The 21337-nt window shown below is 39.9% G+C and overlaps 1 protein-coding gene across 2 annotated transcripts in view; it reads left to right on the top strand.

The window, feature by feature from the left end:
* Positions 1-21337, top strand: part of SPTLC3 (serine palmitoyltransferase long chain base subunit 3) — a 307205-nt gene that overhangs the window by 51943 nt on the left and 233925 nt on the right. Inside the window, exon 2 of one of the 2 annotated variants that reach the window (XM_053712140.1) lies at positions 14547-14735. In XM_053712140.1, the coding sequence (XP_053568115.1) occupies positions 14547-14735 (189 nt within the window). Of the gene's footprint in view, positions 1-14543; positions 14736-21337 lie in introns of both variants that reach the window. The other variant, XM_053712139.1, reaches the window with a different exon arrangement.

The raw sequence follows: 21337 nt of genomic DNA, 5'->3' as shown, positions 1-21337 counted from the left end.
GAGATGAAGATTTCTGTTTGTATGAGGAAAATGATTTTAGCAACCGTTACTAAAATCCATGGCTGTTCCACACAGGACTGTTGAGAGGAATTAACTTCAGTTGGGGGAACAGTGAGCAGTCTCTTGCTGCTTGAGGTATGACACATTCTAACAAGACGATGTAATGCTGGAAGCTGTCATTTTCCCTATGGGATCCGGTAAGCCATGTTTATTAAGATTGTAAATAAGGGCTTCACAAGGGCTTATTAAGACTGTAGACTTTTTCTGGGCTAAATCGATTCATTATTAACACATATTTAGCCTTGAGGAATCATTTAATCTGGGTATTTTGATAAGATTATATCGGCAGGCACTTTTTTAGACGCCTTTCTCTTTAGGGGCTTTCCCAAATCATAGGCAGAGCCTCATTTTCGCGCCGGTGTTGCGCACTTGTTTTTGAGAGGCATGACATGCAGTCGCATGTGTGAGGAGCTCTGATACATAGAAAAGACTTTCTGAAGGCGTCATTTGGTATCGTATTCCCCTTTGGGCTTGGTTGGGTCTCAGCAAAGCAGACACCAGGGACTGTAAAGGGGTTAAAGTTAAAAACGGCTCCGGTTCCGTTATTTTAAGGGTTAAAGCTTCCAAATTTGGTGTGCAATACTTTTAAGGCTTTAAGACACTGTGGTGAAATTTTGGTGAATTTTGAACAATTCCTTCATATTTTTTCGCAATTGCAGTAATAAAGTGTGTTCAGTTTAAAATTTAAAGTGACAGTAACGGTTTTATTTTAAAACGTTTTTTGTACTTTGTTATCAAGTTTATGCCTGTTTAACATGTCTGAACTACCAGATAGACTGTGTTCTGAATGTGGGGAAGCCAGAGTTCCTTCTCATTTAAATAAATGTGATTTATGTGACAATGACAATGATGCCCAAGATGATTCCTCAAGTGAGGGGAGTAAGCATGATACTGCATCATTCCCTCCTTCGTCTACACGAGTCTTGCCCACTCAGGAGGCCCCTAGTACATCTAGCGCGCCAATACTCCTTACTATGCAACAATTAACGGCTGTAATGGATAATTCTGTCAAAAACATTTTAGCCAAAATGCACACTTATCAGCGTAAGCGCGACTGCTCTGTTTTAGATACTGAAGAGCATGACGACGCTGATAATAATGGTTCTGAAGGGCCCCTAAACCAGTCTGATGGGGCCAGGGAGGTTTTGTCTGAGGGAGAAATTACTGATTCAGGGAACATTTCTCAACAAGCTGAACCTGATGTGATTACGTTTAAATTTAAGTTGGAACATCTCCGCATTCTGCTTAAGGAGGTATTATCCACTCTGGATGATTGTGACAAGTTGGTCATCCCAGAGAAACTATGTAAAATGGACAAGTTCCTAGAGGTCCCGGGGCTCCCAGAAGCTTTTCCTATACCCAAGCGGGTGGCGGACATTGTAAATAAAGAATGGGAAAGGCCCGGTATTCCTTTCGTCCCTCCCCCCATATTTAAAAAATTGTTTCCTATGGTCGACCCCAGAAAGGACTTATGGCAGACAGTCCCCAAGGTCGAGGGAGCGGTTTCCACTTTAAACAAACGCACCACTATACCCATAGAAGATAGTTGTGCTTTCAAAGATCCTATGGATAAAAAATTAGAAGGTTTACTTAAAAAGATGTTCGTTCAGCAGGGTTACCTTCTACAACCAATTTCATGCATTGTCCCTGTCGCTACAGCCGCGTGTTTCTGGTTCGATGAGCTGGTAAAGGCGGTCGATAGTGATTCTCCTCCTTATGAGGAGATTATGGACAGAATCAATGCTCTCAAATTGGCTAATTCTTTCACCCTAGACGCCACTTTGCAATTGGCTAGGTTAGCGGCTAAGAATTCTGGGTTTGCTATTGTGGCGCGCAGAGCGCTTTGGTTGAAATCTTGGTCAGCTGATGCGTCTTCCAAGAACAAGCTACTTAACATTCCTTTCAAGGGGAAAACGCTGTTTGGCCCTGACTTGAAAGAGATTATCTCTGATATCACTGGGGGTAAGGGCCACGCCCTTCCTCAGGATCGGCCTTTCAAGGCCAAAAATAAACCTAATTTTCGTCCCTTTCGTAGAAACGGACCAGCCCAAAGTGCTACGTCCTCTAAGCAAGAGGGTAATACTTCTCAAGCCAAGCCAGCTTGGAGACCAATGCAAGGCTGGAACAAGGGAAAGCAGGCCAAGAAACCTGCCACTGCTACCAAGACAGCATGAAATGTTGGCCCCCGATCCGGGACCGGATCTGGTGGGGGGCAGACTCTCTCTCTTCGCTCGGGCTTGGGCAAGAGATGTTCTGGATCCTTGGGCGCTAGAAATAGTCTCCCAAGGTTATCTTCTGGAATTCAAGGGGCTTCCCCCAAGGGGGAGGTTCCACAGGTCTCAGTTGTCTTCAGACCACATAAAAAGACAGGCATTCTTACGTTGTGTAGAAGACCTGTTAAAAATGGGAGTGATTCATCCTGTTCCATTAGGAGAACAAGGGATGGGGTTCTACTCCAATCTGTTCGTAGTTCCCAAAAAAGAGGGAACGTTCAGACCAATCTTAGATCTCAAGATCTTAAACAAGTTTCTCAAGGTTCCATCGTTCAAAATGGAAACCATTCGAACAATTCTTCCTTCCATCCAGGAAGGTCAATTCATGACCACGGTGGATTTAAAGGATGCGTATCTACATATTCCTATCCACAAGGAACATCATCGGTTCCTAAGGTTCGCATTCCTGGACAAGCATTACCAGTTCGTGGCGCTTCCTTTCGGATTAGCCACTGCTCCAAGGATTTTCACAAAGGTACTAGGGTCCCTTCTAGCTGTGCTAAGACCAAGGGGCATTGCTGTAGTACCTTACTTGGACGACATTCTAATTCAAGCGTCGTCCCTTTCTCAAGCAAAGGCTCACACGGACATTGTCCTGGCCTTTCTCAGATCTCACGGATGGAAAGTGAACGTGGGAAAGAGTTCTCTATCTCCGTCAACAAGGGTTCCCTTCTTAGGGACAATAATAGACTCCTTAGAAATGAGGATTTTTCTGACAGAGGCCAGAAAAACAAAACTTCTAGACTCTTGTCGGATACTTCATTCCGTTCCTCTTCCTTCCATAGCGCAGTGCATGGAAGTGATAGGTTTGATGGTAGCGGCAATGGACATAGTTCCTTTTGCGCGCATTCATCTAAGACCATTACAACTGTGCATGCTCAGTCAGTGGAATGGGGACTATACAAACTTGTCTCCGAGGATACAAGTAAATCAGAGGACCAGAGACTCACTCCGTTGGTGGCTGTCCCTGGACAACCTGTCACAAGGGATGACCTTCCGCAGACCAGAGTGGGTCATTGTCACGACCGACGCCAGTCTGATGGGCTGGGGCGCGGTCTGGGGATCCCTGAAAGCTCAGGGTCTTTGGTCTCGGGAAGAATCTCTTCTACCGATAAATATTCTGGAACTGAGAGCGATATTCAATGCTCTCAAGGCTTGGCCTCAGCTAGCGAGGGCCAAGTTCATACGGTTTCAATCAGACAACATGACAACTGTTGCGTACATCAACCATCAGGGGGGAACAAGGAGTTCCCTGGCGATGGAAGAAGTGACCAAAATCATTCTATGGGCGGAGTCTCACTCCTGCCACCTGTCTGCTATCCACATCCCAGGAGTGGAAAATTGGGAAGCGGATTTTCTGAGTCGTCAGACATTGCATCCGGGGGAGTGGGAACTCCATCCGGAAATCTTTGCCCAAGTCACTCAACTGTGGGGCATTCCAGACATGGATCTGATGGCCTCTCGTCAGAACTTCAAAGTTCCTTGCTACGGGTCCAGATCCAGGGATCCCAAGGCGGCTCTAGTGGATGCACTAGTAGCACCTTGGACCTTCAAACTAGCTTATGTATTCCCGCCGTTTCCTCTCATCCCCAGGCTGGTAGCCAGGATCAATCAGGAAAGGGCGTCGGTGATCTTGATAGCTCCTGCGTGGCCACGCAGGACTTGGTATGCAGATCTGGTGAATATGTCATCGGCTCCACCATGGAAGCTACCTTTGAGACGAGACCTTCTTGTTCAAGGTCCGTTCGAACATCCGAATCTGGTCTCAGAGGGTTCTCAGATTCTGTTATCGATACTCTTGTTCAGGCCAGAAAGCCTGTAACTAGAAAGATTTACCACAAAATTTGGAAAAAATATATCTGTTGGTGTGAATCTAAAGGATTCCCTTGGGACAAGGTTAAGATTCCTAAGATTCTATCCTTCCTTCAAGAAGGATTGGAAAAAGGATTATCTGCAAGTTCCCTGAAGGGACAGATTTCTGCCTTGTCTGTGTTACTTCACAAAAAGCTGGCAGCTGTGCCAGATGTTCAAGCCTTTGTTCAGGCTCTGGTTAGAATCAAGCCTGTTTACAAACCTTTGACTCCTCCTTGGAGTCTCAACTTAGTTCTTTCAGTTCTTCAGGGGGTTCCGTTTGAACCCTTACATTCCGTTGATATTAAGTTATTATCTTGGAAAGTTTTGTTTTTGGTTGCAATTTCTTCTGCTAGAAGAGTTTCAGAATTATCTGCTCTGCAGTGTTCTCCTCCTTATCTGGTGTTCCATGCAGATAAGGTGGTTTTCCGTACTAAACCTGGTTTTCTTCCAAAAGTTGTTTCTAACAAAAACATTAACCAGGAGATTATCGTACCTTCTCTGTGTCCGAAACCAGTTTCGAAGAAGGAACGTTTGTTGCACAATTTGGATGTTGTTCGCGCTCTAAAATTCTATTTAGATGCTACAAAGGATTTTAGACAAACATCTTCCTTGTTTGTTGTTTATTCCGGTAAAAGGAGAGGTCAAAAAGCAACTTCTACCTCTCTCTCTCTTTTTGGATTAAAAGCATCATCAGATTGGCTTACGAGACTGCCGGACGGCAGCCTCCCGAAAGAATCACAGCTCATTCCACTAGGGCTGTGGCTTCCACATGGGCCTTCAAGAACGAGGCTTCTGTTGATCAGATATGTAGGGCAGCGACTTGGTCTTCACTGCACACTTTTACCAAATTTTACAAGTTTGATACTTTTGCTTCTTCTGAGGCTATTTTTGGGAGAAAGGTTTTGCAAGCCGTGGTGCCTTCCATCTAGGTGACCTGATTTGCTCCCTCCCATCATCCGTGTCCTAAAGCTTTGGTATTGGTTCCCACAAGTAAGGATGACGCCGTGGACCGGACACACCTATGTTGGAGAAAACAGAATTTATGTTTACCTGATAAATTACTTTCTCCAACGGTGTGTCCGGTCCACGGCCCGCCCTGGTTTTTTAATCAGGTCTGATAATTTATTTTCTTTAACTACAGTCACCACGGTATCATATGGTTTCTCCTATGCAAATATTCCTCCTTAACGTCGGTCGAATGACTGGGGTAGGCGGAGCCTAGGAGGGATCATGTGACCAGCTTTGCTGGGCTCTTTGCCATTTCCTGTTGGGGAAGAGAATATCCCACAAGTAAGGATGACGCCGTGGACCGGACACACCGTTGGAGAACGTAATTTATCAGGTAAACATAAATTCTGTTTTTGGCATTTGAGCCAAACAATATTCTCTTTCATACAGAAGGTTATCAGTATGTAGTGCCTGATACTTATGTATGTATGTTTATATATATATATGTATGTGTATGTGTATGTGTGTATATATATATATATATATATATATATATATATATATATATATATATATATATATATATATATATACACATATATATATATATATATATATATATATATATATATATATATGTATATGTGTGTGTGTGTGTATATATATATATATATATATATATATATATATATATATATATATATATATATCCATCACTTCCAAGTGGGATAAGATAGTATTGATATTAAGTTGAATAATCACACAGTGTGCATTTATTGCAACTATATACTTGTCTAATAAGATTTTATCTCAGAATCATCACCACTTAAATGTTTTTGTGGTGAGATATAATCTTAAAGAACTTGAATTATTATTTGTCTCTCTTACTTCCTTTTTGGAAAGAGTCATTTAATTTTAGTAAATTGTGACTCTCATTCGACAGTAGCAATATTGAGCCACTATTTGGGTCTGGAATATTTTGAATGTATAATATCATCAGTTATCCCACTAGTACCACATTGCTGCTCCATTCATGTGTTTCCCTATTTTTTTTTAATTGTGTGTTTTTCCCCCTTTTTTCAATATTAACTAATACAATTTATTTTTCATAGCTTTCTGTGTTCCCATACTGTTGGGACATTCATGAATGCTTACAAGTGTAAACCATAATCAACACAATATACACAGAACAATAAAGATTTAGATCTTTTATTCTCAAGCGGTATGAATGGGAAGGAGTGCTATCTAGTATACACTTTTGTAGTTGGCCAAACCACTACTATCTTTTGCTCAATATTTAATCGTATACAGCACCCACAACCTAATTGTATTACAATTAATCTTAATTGGGTCACCATTGAGTAGTGCCATCCCCTTTTCCCCTTCCCATTTCCACACAGCCATTAATGTCTAAACCGTTGGCAACAAAAGTGAGTACACCCCTAAGTGGAAATTTCAAAATTGGGCCCAATTGGCCATTTTCCCTCACTGGTGTGACTCGTTAGTGTTACAAGGTCTCAGGTGTGTTAAATTTGGTGTTCGCTCTCACACTGGTCACTGGAAGTTCAACATGGCACCTCATGGCACCTAATGTGCAGTCTAGATACCAAAAAAGTGCCGTATGGCTAGAGACCCGATTGGAGAACAGTTAGCTCACAAAAAATATGAGTGGAAGTTGGCAGCCGGAGAGCGGGTTATTAGAATTAAAGTTCCTGTAAAATATTACTTAGGTTCTGGATCTGATTTTAAAACGTGTAAAGTTTACCCTCACTGTAGTTAATTACTTTTCCTATAAATCCACACTGTATATCAACCACAAAGGTTTAATTGATACATATAATGAATTTAAAATAAACTTGTTAATATCTGTTGAAAAATAAAAATAAAAGGACCATGGGCACTTGATTTTTTTTTTTGGAAGTTTATTGGCAATTTGGACACACACTTTTAAAAAGTGTTTTTCTAAGGATCTTTTATTTTTACCCCTCAGATAGCTAGCTCTCCCTCCATTATCCCTACACACACAATAAATATGAATATATTTTATACTGTGCTATATAAGAGTTAAAGCTCTGTCTAGTACTATTGAGGAGTTACAGGCTATTTAAAAGGACAGCAAAGTGCAAAGCATTTTAATACAATTAAAGATATTTTGTAACATAATGAGGTTAGCAAAACATGCTTCTGTTAGGTTCCTGCAGCTACAATGCAGTGATCTGCAGCGTTTATGCAAGGGTAGCCACATTTAGTTCAGGTCAAATCCTAATACTCTTGTGCTGTGCACAGCACAGGAACATTTTTATATAATAGCACAGAAACACAACTCTCACATAGATATTCACACTCTCACGCACTCTCACACACATACTCTCACTCACACTCAAAGATGCTAACACTCACACACATTATGTCTCTCACACACTCTCACACACACACTCTCACAATGTCGCACTCTCATACTCTCACTCATACTTAAAGACGCTAACAAACACACACATATTCTGTGTCACATTCACTCTTTTACACACACACACACACACACACACACAAAAAGACACTGACCTACACAAAGACACACACACTCAGACTCTCACACAAAGATATACACACTCAAGAGAGAAATAACTGTAGGCATGTGCAGTATGTTGAAAAAGCATGTCCCCTTTTTGGCTGTGGCTCTTTCCCACCAAACCCAGACATTTGCATGTCTGTGGTGGACTCCGCTTCAAACTTGGACACACAAATGGAAAGCGGAACTGTCAGGGACAGATGGCAACCCTAATGTATGCATATGCAGGAAGTGAATGAATATACTTCTCTGTCCATGTAAGAATGCAAGCATGTCAATAGTTATTTTAGTACTAAAACAACAAAGAATTAAGATACAAATATGCATTGGCAAATAAGGTATTGGAAGCATAGGGTCTGATGATCAAAACTTGCTGGCGCGGATAGAAATCACATAAGAATAATTTTTTTTTTAGACCTTATATGGTAATGTGTGTGTTCTCCTTCACACCCAGAGCCCTGTGTAGCGAGATAATATTTGCCTTTCTGAAATGTGTTGAGGGGACTAACAGTACTCACAAGACTCCTTAGATAATCTTTCCAGATCAGAGAGCTTTAGAGAACTGGGCCTATAGAATGGAAAAGGACTAAGAAGGGGGAATCTTATTACATAATTTTCACATGTGATGGTGAACTGCTGGACTGTATCTGTAGGGAATAATCATCTATTTTCTAGTCTTACTCTGCAATGTTTGTGTTATCTTTTCTCATCTTTAACCCCTTTGCTACTGGGACTTTCAGAGAACAACTTGCCCAAAATACCGGAGAATTTGTAACATTTTTTTCTATAACTCAATTTAAAGAGAAATAGAGCCTTGGTTTTGTTTTATTTATTTGTCCAAACTATATGTATATTTTGTTTCAAATAGACAACCCAAGGTATTGATCTAGGCCCATTGAGGTATATTTCATGCCACCATTTTACCGCCAAAGTTAATGATGATTTATGAAAAAATGAAATAAGATTTTTTTTTTAAATAATGTTCATTAATATTTTTGATTTAGTGGTTGTTTATTTAAAATATTTTTATATTCAGGTTCAGATTTTAATTGTTACATTTGTATTTCTGAATTATTTTTTTGTACCTTTTCATTCATTAATCTCATAAAATTTTGAATGATAGATTTCTTTAATATCATCTGGTATCTGCTATTAAATGTGGCGGAATAAGTGAGGACATATTGACGTGTTGCAGAAATTGAATATTATTGAAACATCCACTCATAAAAAAAGAATACACTTAAGCAGCTTTTTATTGATGTTACGTAATTTTCAGCTGTGTATCCATTTTTTGAGCTAGCCGCAAACATAAAATCAGAGCATATTCAATAGATCACCTGACATTTCTGAAACCTTACTAGTCATAGAGGAAAGTTTTATTGTATAAAGATAAGATATTATGAATGTAGTATGACTGGTTTCCTAACCTAGTTAAGCAGGTATATTTGCCTTTGGTCTTTTATGTTTAAAAATAGAGTAAGGAAAGGAGTAATGGGTTTTGTGTTTGATTTTGGTAAATATAATGATGTAATACAGATTTTTATACCCGTTTACGTAATCATTTTTTTATAATTATGTAACTATTAGTCAATTTAAATGTTATTTTATTCAAGTAGTCAGTTTGGTCTAACTTGTTATGTCACTTGTCTATGGCATGTTTTTAAAGAGCTTAGCCTCAGTGTATGCTATTGTAACACACTTTGCCACATACAAGTCTAGATTACAAGTGGAGTGTAAAATAATTAGCACTATTGAGCGCTTACACCGCTCAAGTTAAATCAATAGCGTTCATATTCTTGCACTTATATTACAAGTTGTAAGTGAAAAGCTTGTGCTCGAGCGAAAGCTTCAGGCACACTAGCGTCTGGAAGTAGGGTCACAGACATCAATGGGGAGAGCGGGTCAGAAAAAAGTCTAACACCTGCGATCGTGGAAAGAAAAGCTCTGTAACGCAGCCCCATTGATGTCTATGAGGAAAAAAAAATAACGTTTAAACCTAACACCCTAACTTAAAACATGAGTCTAAACACCCCTAATCTGCCGCCTCCGACATCGCCGCCTCCTACATCATGTTATTAGCCCTTAATCTGCTGCTCCCAATATCGCCGCCACTATATTAGTTATTAACCCCTATTCCGCCGCACCCCAACATCGCTGCCACTAAATAAAGGTATTATCCCCTAAACCTCTGGCCTCCCACATTGCAGTAATCTAAATTAAATTATATTAACCCCTAAACCTAACTTTAACATAATTAAAATGGAGCTAAATTAAAATTACAATTATTAACTAAACTGTGAAATAAAACGTAAGCTAGCTACAATATAACTAATAGTTATATTGTAGCTAGCTTAGGTTTTATTTTTATTTCACAGGTAAGTTTGTATTTATTTTAACTAGGTAGACTAGTTAGTAAATAGTTATTAACTTGTTAACTACCTAGTTAAAATAAATACAAACTAACCTGTGAAATAAAATCTAACCTGCCTTACACTAAAACCTAAAATTACAAAAAATAAAAAAAAAACCTACCATTACAAAAAATAACAAACAAAATTATTCCTATTCTAATACCCTTTATAAAAAAAATAAAATAAAAATAAATAAAAAAAGCCTATTCTAGAATAAACTTTAGGGGGTCATTAAAATGGCCTTTTGTAGGGCATTGCCCTAAAGTTAACAGCTCTTTTGCTACAAACCCTCCAAACAAAAATAAAATAAAAAACACTATCTAAAAACCTAAGCTACCCATTGCCCTGAAAAGGGCATTCGTATGGGCATTGCCCCTAAAAGGGCATTTAGCTCTTTAGCTGCCCAAACCCTAAACTTAAAAAAAAAACTCACCCAAAAAACCCTTAAAAAAAAACAAAAAAAAAACCTATCACTGACCCCTGACAAGCCACTTACAGTTTTTGAAGTCCAGGCCGCGAAGTCCTCATCCAGGCGGCGATAAGTCTTCATCTAAGCGGCCTCTTCAATCTTAATCCATGCGGCGTCTTCTATCTTGATCCCGGCGGAGCGGGTCCATCCTGAAGACATCCGACGCAGAGCATCCTCATCACATGGTCGCCGCCGTACACTGAATCTTCAATGCAAGGTACGCGATTCAAGATGGCATTCCTTGCATTCCTATTGGCTGAAAACTTTGAATCAGCCAATGGGAATTAGAGCTCTAAAATCCTATTGGCTGTTCAAATCAGCCAATAGGATTTAAGCAGCTCTCATTCTATTGATGTAGACAAATTGAAATCCTGCAATCATGCACGTGATAGCGAGATTTCAATGATGGGATCGGGTCAGGGGGGCGTCCCTATGAAGCTAGGCACTCCCTACAGACTGCAATCCCATCCAGGATGTGCCGTTGGCTTCAGGACAGCTAAACGTCTCGGACGTTCTATTCTGTCCTAACGGCGCTAAAGCTCGGCGTGGTTAGGATGGAATAGAACGCTGCAATGGTGTTAAAAGGTTAAGATCACCTGCCTAGGTTCCTTGATTGACAACAAGTGTATGGTCAAGGAACCAATCCTAGCTAAAAAGCCTAAAACCTTTTTTTTTTTTTCTTTTTTTTTTAAACACACTTTATTGTAGTTTGTGCTTCTGTAGTATGCAGTGGTTTGAGTACTTTTGACTTTATGTTCCTTTAAGGTACATTTTTATTTAATTTTTAATATCACGTATGTAATGTTTGCACACAGAAAAGAAAACTATACAGAAGGGGATTGAAATCTTGTTTGCCAGCTCATTTTTAACTGTATGCTTAGCAGATTTATCTTTTCACTATACTCGGTAAAGTTCAAATATTTCTCATTATGGAATATTCATTGTGGTTAAAAGTTCATAATGAAGAATAATCTTTTTTTATCAACCAACTTGCCTAGCTATGCCTTTTTATTTGATAGATTTTTCTAGGGAAATAACTAAACTTCGCATTGCAGGGAGGAAAGCAATATAGCTCATACTGTGTCTAAATATACTCCTGATTCATAAATTTTTTTTTTAAAGAAAGGGAAATTATTGAGCAGTCTGCAGTATGTTGGGACCGGGGATAAGGGGAAGTGAAGGGGCATAATGTTCAGCTGCTGTGACCCATCTACTTTATATAAGATGGGAGTACAAAATTGTTTGTATTTGCAGTTTTTTTTTGATGTAATTGTTTTTAGTTTTTTTTTTTATATACTGAAGCAACAGGGGTCACATATAATTCACATGATGCATGGCTTACAAAGTGCACTTTGTCATGTAAAACACAATCATTGATTTAGAACATTGAGATAATCTTTCTATTTCTCTATACAGTGGGTAGAAGATAAAGCTGAATGTATTACCGATGTAGTGTCGAAATAAAGATATTTGAAAAAACAATCCATAGGTGGCTTAGTGACAGTGCGATTCAGTCTCAATAAACCAGCAGCCTGGAGACTAGGTGTCTCTAGCAGGTGATTGGTGGTCAACCAGTCACGTGTGCGCTCAGGAATGTGGTGACGGCATAGTCGCACATTCCGTTGGGTCGCAGATTTCGACACAACACCGGTTTTATTTTTCATCAGGTGATTTGACCATAAAGTAGCTGCTATGTTTCCTGTGATTTAATCTATAGTTTGTATATCAGGCTTTTTTTTTCTTTTGATTACAGTATTAGTCTTCTAACTGCTCTGTTAGTAAACTTACATAAGTGGCAAACCCATAACATTACTGGAAAGCAGAGCTTGTAACTGATTAGTCGCAGGTAAAGTTCATAGTGTGATGCTTATTGTCACATGGATATAATGTTATATACACAATAAGACAACCAAATATGTATAACACAATTTCTGCTAGTGCTTGTTTTTTGTGTGTGCAAATTTTGAATATTAAAGGAAAATTGAAATGTTCATGGGCGTATTTTTGCAATATATGTCCATCAGTTAGAGCATGGACATATAAAAAGGGTCTGTCTGGTCACAACACCAGAGATGTCATTGTGTCGGGTCTGACTCTCTTTTGTGACGTTAGGGGTGTGTGTATAACACAGTTAGTTTTGCTGAACTTAAAGGGGCACTCAAGTCAAAATTAAACTTTCATGAGTCCGATAGAGAAATATTAAACAACTTTCAAATTTGCTTGCACTAACAACATGTGCATTCTTTTTATATTTATACTTTTTGAGTCACCAGCTCCTACTGAGCATGTGCAAGAATATACTTATATGCATTTGTGATTGGCTGATGGCTCATATGATACAGGAGTGGAAATAGACATAACTTTGAAATTTGTAAAAAAAAAAATCTACTTCTCATTTAAAGTTCAGACTAAATGCTAATTGAATTTTATCATGCATTTGCTTATTATGCAAATCTACTGCATTTACTGGTCCTTAAAGGGACAGTAAAGTCAAAATCAAACTTCTGTGATTCAGACAGAGCAGACAGCTTTGTCCTTTTGGTATCCTTTTTGTTGAAGAGTATATTCAGGAGCAGTAATGCACTATTGGTAGCTAGCTGAACTCATGTAGTGAGCCAGTGATAAGAAGAATTAATGCACAGCCACCAATCACCAACTAGCTCCTGAAAGTGTGTTGCTACTCCTGAGTCTATCTAGGTATTCTCTTCAACAAAGGATAACAAGAGAACAAAACACATATTATAATGAAAGTAAATTTGGAACTACATGTTCTGTTTGAAACAGGAATGATTACATTTTGACTTTACTGTACCTTTAATTTTAGTTTTTTTTTTTAATCAGGATTTTTAAGAATTTTATAGAATGTTTGTTTATTTTTGTTTCTAAGCAAATTTAAAGTCACTCATCTCTTAATTAAAGGGACAGTCGACACCTGACAAAACATGATCCCATATTATTGAACCCCAAACGAACATCCGCCTGCACCGCATCCATTCTGTATTACCTATTTTCTTGTCCTCGTATTCATTCACAATATATGTGTTATTCATCTCTAAATATGGCCGCCTAACTCCTCCCCCTCATCCTTATTTCCAATCTCTATGCCATTTAAGGCTCGTTCATGTAGGTATGATGACGCTTATTATACGTCATTGCGCATGCGCATTTTTTAAGAACTGACATGAAAAATGCCTTGGTCATGTATATAAAAAAAATTTAAACGGCTATAAAGGGGTTAAAACCATTTAAAATATTTAACTATAGCTATATATGGTCGTTATCTAACTCCTAAGAAAATATCAGTAAACAAGTGCCCTAGCTGATTGAAACATGTCTGTGCTGTGGGGGTGTTGGATCCCCTTTACCCTTTGTTTTATCTTTGGCTTCCGATTTCGCATTTTATGCTTTTACAAACGTTCTGAATAAAGTATTATATTTCTTATCCTTGGAGTGCCGGGATCCTGTTTACTACTATTGATTTATCAAGTCTAAATAGGGGCGTGTTTTCTGTTTGCACCCATCTGACTCGCCTGCAATTGTTAGCGCAGAAGTCAGCCTTACTAATGCATATCAAGTGTCGTTCCTATACAATCGTGCATGCGCAAAAGTCCGTGAACGAGTTTTAAAACTCTGACCGAGGATTGCTTTGTGATTGGCGGATGATTTTAAAGAGAAGGTAGATACGTAAAGGTGGGGGGAATTAGGCGGCCATATTTCGATATGAACAACTCATGTATCGTGGAGGATTAGTAGGACAAGGAAATAGGTAACACCAAAGCGATGTGGTGCAGGCAGATGTTCGTTTGGGGTTAAAAAAAATGTTATCATGTTTTGTTGGGTGTTGACTGTCCCTTTAAAACAGTTTGTAAAGAGCATGACAGTCCTGCTTTTATTTCTGTATAAGTATATATAAATAGGTTTCAACTTTTGCATTAAGTACATTTATTTTCTCCTTTTAGCAGAATGGAACCACAAACGGCAGCCTTTACAAAAGGCCATTCATGGAATCATTTGAAGAAGCGCCAATGTATGTTGCTGTGTTCACCTACATAGGTTTTGGAGTTGTAACATTATTTGGCTACCTACGGGATTTCATGAGAGCATGGGGACTGGAAAAATGCCACATGGCTGCAGAGAGGGAAGAACAGAAGGTAACTAAGTGTTTTTATTTTATGAATATGCTATTTCAAAGGTCTTTTTTTTATCTGTTTCATTAATAATTAACTGTTCATGTGTGCTGGAATTAAAGGGATATTAAACTATGTGAGAGTGTTACTCTATTCATCTCATTTATAGCTGCCCCTGAATGGCCTCAACAGAGGTGATAAGATGAGGAGTAGAGTACCAGCTTTTTAACCTGGAAAACTTAGGTTACAACATGGCGACTAAATCACATTTGTATGTTATCTTTATCTTTCATGAAGGGATAAAAAAACAAACATATATACACACTCTACTGTGCAAAAGTTTTAGGCTGTAAATGCTGTAAAGTAAGAAGAATTTCAAAAATAGAAATGTTAATAGTTTATTTCTCCAACATAGGTGTGTCCGGTCCACGGCGTCATCCTTACTTGTGGGATATTCTCTTCCCCAACAGGAAATGGCAAAGAGCCCAGCAAAGCTGGTCATATGATCCCTCCTAGGCTCCGCCTACCCCAGTCATTCTCTTTGCCGTTGCACAGGCAACATCTCCACGGAGATGGCTAAGAGTTTTTTTGGTGTTTAAATGTAGTTTTTATTCTTCAATCAAGTGTTTGTTATTTTAAAATAGTGCTGGTATGTACTATTTACTCTGAAACAGAAAAGAGAAGAAGATTTCTGTTTGTAAGAGGAAGATGATTTTAGCAAACGTTACTAAAATCGATTGCTGTTTCCACACAGGACTGTTGAGATGAAGTAACTTCAGTTGGGGGAAGCAGTTGGCAGACTTTTCTGCCTGAAGTATGACTGTCCACATTTCTAACACGATAAGGGCTTAAAAAACTGGTAGACATTTTTCTGGGCTAAAACGATTACTTTGCTAAGCATATTTGACAGATTATAGCTCTTTATAGTTGTTATAATCTTGGGGATTGTTGTTAAAAAACGGCAGGCACTGTATGGACACCTTTTTCAGATGGGGGCCTTCTCTAGTCATAGGTAGAGCCTCATTTTCGCGCCACTAATGCGCAGTTGTTTTTGGAAGGCAAGGCATGCAGATGCATGTGTGAGGAGCTAAGATCCACTGAAAAAGCTTATAGAAGGCGTCATTTGGTATCGTATTCCCCTCTGGGCTTGGTTGGGTCTCAGCAAAGCAGATTTCTGGGACTGTATAGGGGTTAAATGTAAAAACGGCTCCGGTTCCGTTATTTTAAGGGTTAAAGCTTTCAAATTTGGTGTGCAATACTTTTAAGGCTTTAAGACACTGTGGTGAAATTTTGGTGAATTTTGAACAATTGCTTCATACTTTTTCGCATATTCAGTAATAAAGTGTGTTCTGTTTAAAATTTAAAGTGACAGTAACGGTTTTATTTTAAAACGTTTTTTGTGCTTTGTTGACAAGTTTAAGCCTGTTTAACATGTCTGAACCATCAGATAAACGATGTTCTATATGTATGAAAGCCAATATGTCTCCCCATTTAAATATATGTGATAATTGTGACATGGTGTCCAAACAAAGTAGGGACAATGATGCCACAGATAATAATAGTGCCCAAGATGATTCTTCAGATGAGGGGAGTAAGCATGGTACTGCATCACCCCCTTCTGTGTCTACACCAGTTTTGCCCACACAAGAGGCCCCTAGTACATCTAGTGCGCCAATACTTATTACTATGCAACAATTAACGGCTGTTATGGATAATTCTATTGCAAATATTTTATCTAAAATGCCTACTTATCAAAGAAAGCGCGATTGCTCTGTTTTAAACACTGAAGAGCAAGAGGACGCTGATGATAACGCTTCTGACATACCCTCACACCAATCTGAAGGGGCCAGGAGGGAGGTTTTGTCTGAGGGAGAAATTTCAGATTCAGGAAAAATTTCTCAACAAGCTGAACCTGATGTTGTAACATTTAAATTTAAATTAGAACATCTCCGCGCACTGCTTAAGGAGGTATTATCTACTCTGGATGATTGTGACAATTTGGTCATTCCAGAGAAATTATGTAAGATGGACAAGTTCCTAGAGGTTCCGGTGCCCCCCGATGTTTTTCCTATACCCAAGCGGGTGGCGGACATAGTAAACAAGGAATGGGAAAGGCCCGGCATACCTTTTGTGCCTCCCCCTATATTTAAGAAATTATTTCCTATAGTCGACCCCAGAAAGGACTTATGGCAGACAGTCCCTAAGGTCGAGGGGGCGGTCTCTACTCTAAACAAACGCACTACTATTCCCATAGAAGATAAGTTGTGCTTTTAAAGATCCTATGGATAAAAAATTAGAGGGTTTGCTTAAAAGAATGTTTGTTCAGCAAGGTTACCTTCTTCAACCAATTTCATGCATTGTTCCTGTCACTACGGCAGCGTGTTTCTGGTTCGAAGAACTAGAAAAGTCGCTCAATAAAGAATCTTCGTATGAGGAGGTTATGGACAGAGTTCATGCACTTAAATTGGCTAACTCTTTTATTCTAGATGCCGCTTTGCAATTAGCGAGATTAGTGGCGAAAAATTCAGGGTTTGCTATTGTGGCGCGCAGAGCGCTCTGGCTAAAGTCTTGGTCAGCGGATGTGTCTTCCAAGACAAAATTGCTTAACATCCCTTTCAAGGGCAAGACACTGTTTGGTCCTGATTTGAAAGAGATTATTTCAGACATCACCGGAGGAAAGGGCCACGCCCTTCCTCAGGATAGGTCTTTTAAGGCTAGAAATAAGCCTAATTTTCGTCCCTTTCGCAGAAACGGACCAGCCTCTACTTCTACATCCTCTAAGCAAGAGGGTAATACTTCTCAACCCAAACCAGCCTGGAGACCGATGCAAGGCTGGAACAAGGGTAAGCAGGCCAAGAAGCCTGCCACTGCTACCAAAACAACATGAAGGGATGGCCCCCGATCCGGGACCGGATCTGGTGGGGGGCAGACTTTCTCTCTTTGCTCAGGCCTGGGCAAGAGATGTTCAGGATCCTTGGGCACTAGAAATAGTTTCTCAAGGTTATCTCCTGGAATTCAAGGAACTACCCCCAAGGGGAAGGTTCCACAGGTCTCAATTATCTTCAAACCAAATAAAAAGACAGGCATTCTTACATTGTGTAGAAGACCTGTTAAAGATGGGAGTAATTCATCCAGTTCCAATAAGAGAACAAGGGATGGGGTTTTACTCCAACCTGTTTATAGTTCCCAAAAAAGAGGGAACATTCAGACCAATTCTAGATCTCAAGATCCTAAACAAATTTCTCAGGGTTCCATCGTTCAAAATGGAAACCATTCGAACGATCCTTCCTACCATCCAGGAAGGTCAACTTATGACCACGGTGGATTTAAAGGATGCGTACCTCCATATTCCTATCCACAAGGAACATCATCAGTTCCTAAGGTTCGCTTTTCTGGACAAGCATTACCAGTTTGTGGCACTTCCTTTCGGATTAGCCACTGCTCCGAGAATTTTCACAAAGGTACTAGGGTCCCTTCTAGCGGTTCTAAGACCAAGGGCATTGCAATAGTACCATACTTGGACGACATCCTGATTCAAGCGTCGTCTCTGTCAAAAGCAAAGGCTCATACGGACATCGTCCTAGCCTTTCTCAGATCTCATGGATGGAAAGTAAACATAGAAAAAGGTTCTCTTTCCCCGTCAACAAGAGTTCCCTTCTTGGGAACAATAATAGACTCCTTAGAAATGAGGATTTTTCTGACAGAGGTCAGAAAATCAAAACTTCTAAGCTCTTGTCAAGTTCTTCATTCTGTTCTTCGTCCTTCCATAGCGCAGTGCATGGAAGTAATAGGATTGATGGTTGCAGCAATGGACATAGTTCCTTTTGCACGAATTCATCTAAGACCATTACAACTGTGCATGCTCAGACAGTGGAATGGGGAATATACAGACTTGTCTCCGACGATTCAAGTAGATCAAAGGACCAGAGATTCACTCCATTGGTGGCTAATCCTGGACAACCTGTCACAGGGAATGAGCTTCCGCAGACCAGAGTGGGTCATTGTCACGACCGACGCCAGTCTGGTGGGCTGGGGCGCGGTCTGGGAACCCCTGAAAGCTCAGGGTCTATGGTCTCGGGAAGAATCTCTTCTCCCGATAAACATTCTGGAACTGAGAGCGATATTCAATGCTCTCAAAGCTTGGCCTCATCTAGCAAAGGCCAAATTCATAAGGTTTCAATCAGACAACATGACGACAGTTGCATATATCAACCATCAGGGGGGAACAAGGAGTTCCCTGGCGATGGAGGAAGTGACCAAGATAATTCAATGGGCGGAGGATCACTCCTGCCACTTGTCTGCAATCCACATCCCAGGAGTGGAAAATTGGGAAGCGGATTTTCTGAGTCGTCAGACATTCCATCCGGGGGAGTGGGAACTCCACCCGGAAATCTTTGCCCAAATAACTCAATTATGGGGCATTCCAGACATGGATCTGATGGCGTCTCGTCAGAACTTCAAGGTTCCTTGTTACGGGTCCAGATCCAGGGATCCCAAGGCGACTCTAGTGGATGCACTAGTAGCACCTTGGACCTTCAACCTAGCTTATGTTTTCCCACCGTTTCCTCTCATTCCCAGGCTGGTAGCCAGGATCAACCAGGAGAGGGCTTCAGTGATCTTGATAGCTCCTGCGTGGCCACGCAGGACTTGGTATGCAGACCTGGTGAATATGTCATCGGCTCCACCATGGAAGCTACCTTTGAGACAGGACCTTCTTGTTCAAGGTGCATTCGAACATCCGAATCTGGTTTCTCTCCAACTGACGGCTTGGAGATTGAACGCTTGATTTTATCAAAGCGTGGGTTTTCAGATTCTGTAATTGATACTCTGATTCAGGCTAGAAAGCCTGTGACTAGAAAAATTTACCATAAGATATGGAAAAAATATATCTGTTGGTGTGAATCTAAAGGATTCCCATGGAACAAGATAAAAATTCCTAGGATTTTATCCTTTCTACAAGAGGGTTTGGAGAAGGGATTATCTGCAAGTTCTCTGAAGGGACAGATTTCTGCGTTATCTGTTTTACTTCACAAAAGGCTGGCAGCTGTGCCAGACGTTCAAGCGTTTGTTCAGGCTCTGGTTAGAATCAAGCCTGTTTACAGACCTTTGACTCCTCCCTGGAGTCTTAATCTAGTTCTTTCAGTTCTTCAAGGGGTTCCGTTTGAACCCTTACATTCCGTAGATATTAAGTTATTATCTTGGAAAGTTTTGTTTTTGGTTGCAATTTCTTCTGCTAGAAGAGTTTCTGAGTTATCTGCTCTGCAGTGTTCTCCGCCCTATCTGGTGTTCCATGCAGATAAGGTGGTTTTGCGTACTAAGCCTGGTTTTCTTCCGAAAGTTGTTTCCAACAAGAATATTAACCAGGAGATAGTTGTACCTTCTTTGTGCCCGAATCCAGTTTCAAAGAAGGAACGTTTGTTACACAATTTGGACGTAGTCCGTGCTCTAAAATTCTATTTAGAGGCCACTAAAGATTTCAGACAAACTTCTTCTTTGTTTGTTGTTTATTCTGGTAAAAGGAGAGGTCAAAAAGCAACTTCTACCTCTCTTTCCTTTTGGCTTAAAAGCATTATCCGTTTGGCTTATGAGACTGCCGGACGGCAGCCTCCTGAAAGAATCACAGCTCACTCCACTAGGGCTGTGGCTTCCACATGGGCCTTCAAGAACGAGGCTTCTGTTGACCAGATATGTAAGGCAGCGACTTGGTCTTCACTGCACACTTTTGCCAAATTTTACAAATTTGATACTTTTGCTTCTTCAGAGGCTATTTTTGGGAGAAAGGTTTTGCAAGCCGTGGTGCCTTCCATTTAGGTGACCTGATTTGCTCCCTCCCTTCATCCGTGTCCTAAAGCTTTGGTATTGGTTCCCACAAGTAAGGATGACGCCGTGGACCGGACACACCTATGTTGGAGAAAACAGAATTTATGCTTACCTGATAAATTACTTTCTCCAACGGTGTGTCCGGTCCACGGCCCGCCCTGGTTTTTTTTAATCAGGTCTGATGAATTATTTTCTCTAACTACAGTCACCACGGTATCATATGGTTTCTCCTATGCATATTTCCTCCTGTACGTCGGTCGAATGACTGGGGTAGGCGGAGCCTAGGAGGGATCATATGACCAGCTTTGCTGGGCTCTTTGCCATTTCCTGTTGGGGAAGAGAATATCCCACAAGTAAGGATGACGCCGTGGACCGGACACACCGTTGGAGAAAGTAATTTATCAGGTAAGCATAAATTCTGTTTTTTTCTTCAAAATCTTTTTATTAAGAATCCAATCAGTAATATTTTACAACATCTCAAAGAAAAAGTAGTTACAAATCAAATACAGTTTCATGTACATTTTCAGATGACATTTAGTTAAAGGAGACATTCCTGTGCATTTCTAGTACAACTTAGCATGTTTCTTGGATTCTAGTTTTTATTACTCTAGTTCTTTTAACTAATTAACAAAAGTTAAACATGAGAGTCTCAATGTTTCCAGCCATCACAGCTATCAATGAGTTCTGATATTTCTGAAAATATAATAGCCATTCACTTATAAGTCACATTGAATCAAAGAAATACAGGTTTAGACATTAGGCATGACAGAGATTTAGTTCAACAAGTTTTTAGGTACTGTTCCCAG

This window comes from Bombina bombina, chromosome 4 (assembly GCF_027579735.1).
Source record: "Bombina bombina isolate aBomBom1 chromosome 4, aBomBom1.pri, whole genome shotgun sequence".
Classification (NCBI taxonomy): domain Eukaryota; kingdom Metazoa; phylum Chordata; class Amphibia; order Anura; family Bombinatoridae; genus Bombina; species Bombina bombina.
This window is presented reverse-complemented; position numbering and strand designations above follow the sequence as displayed.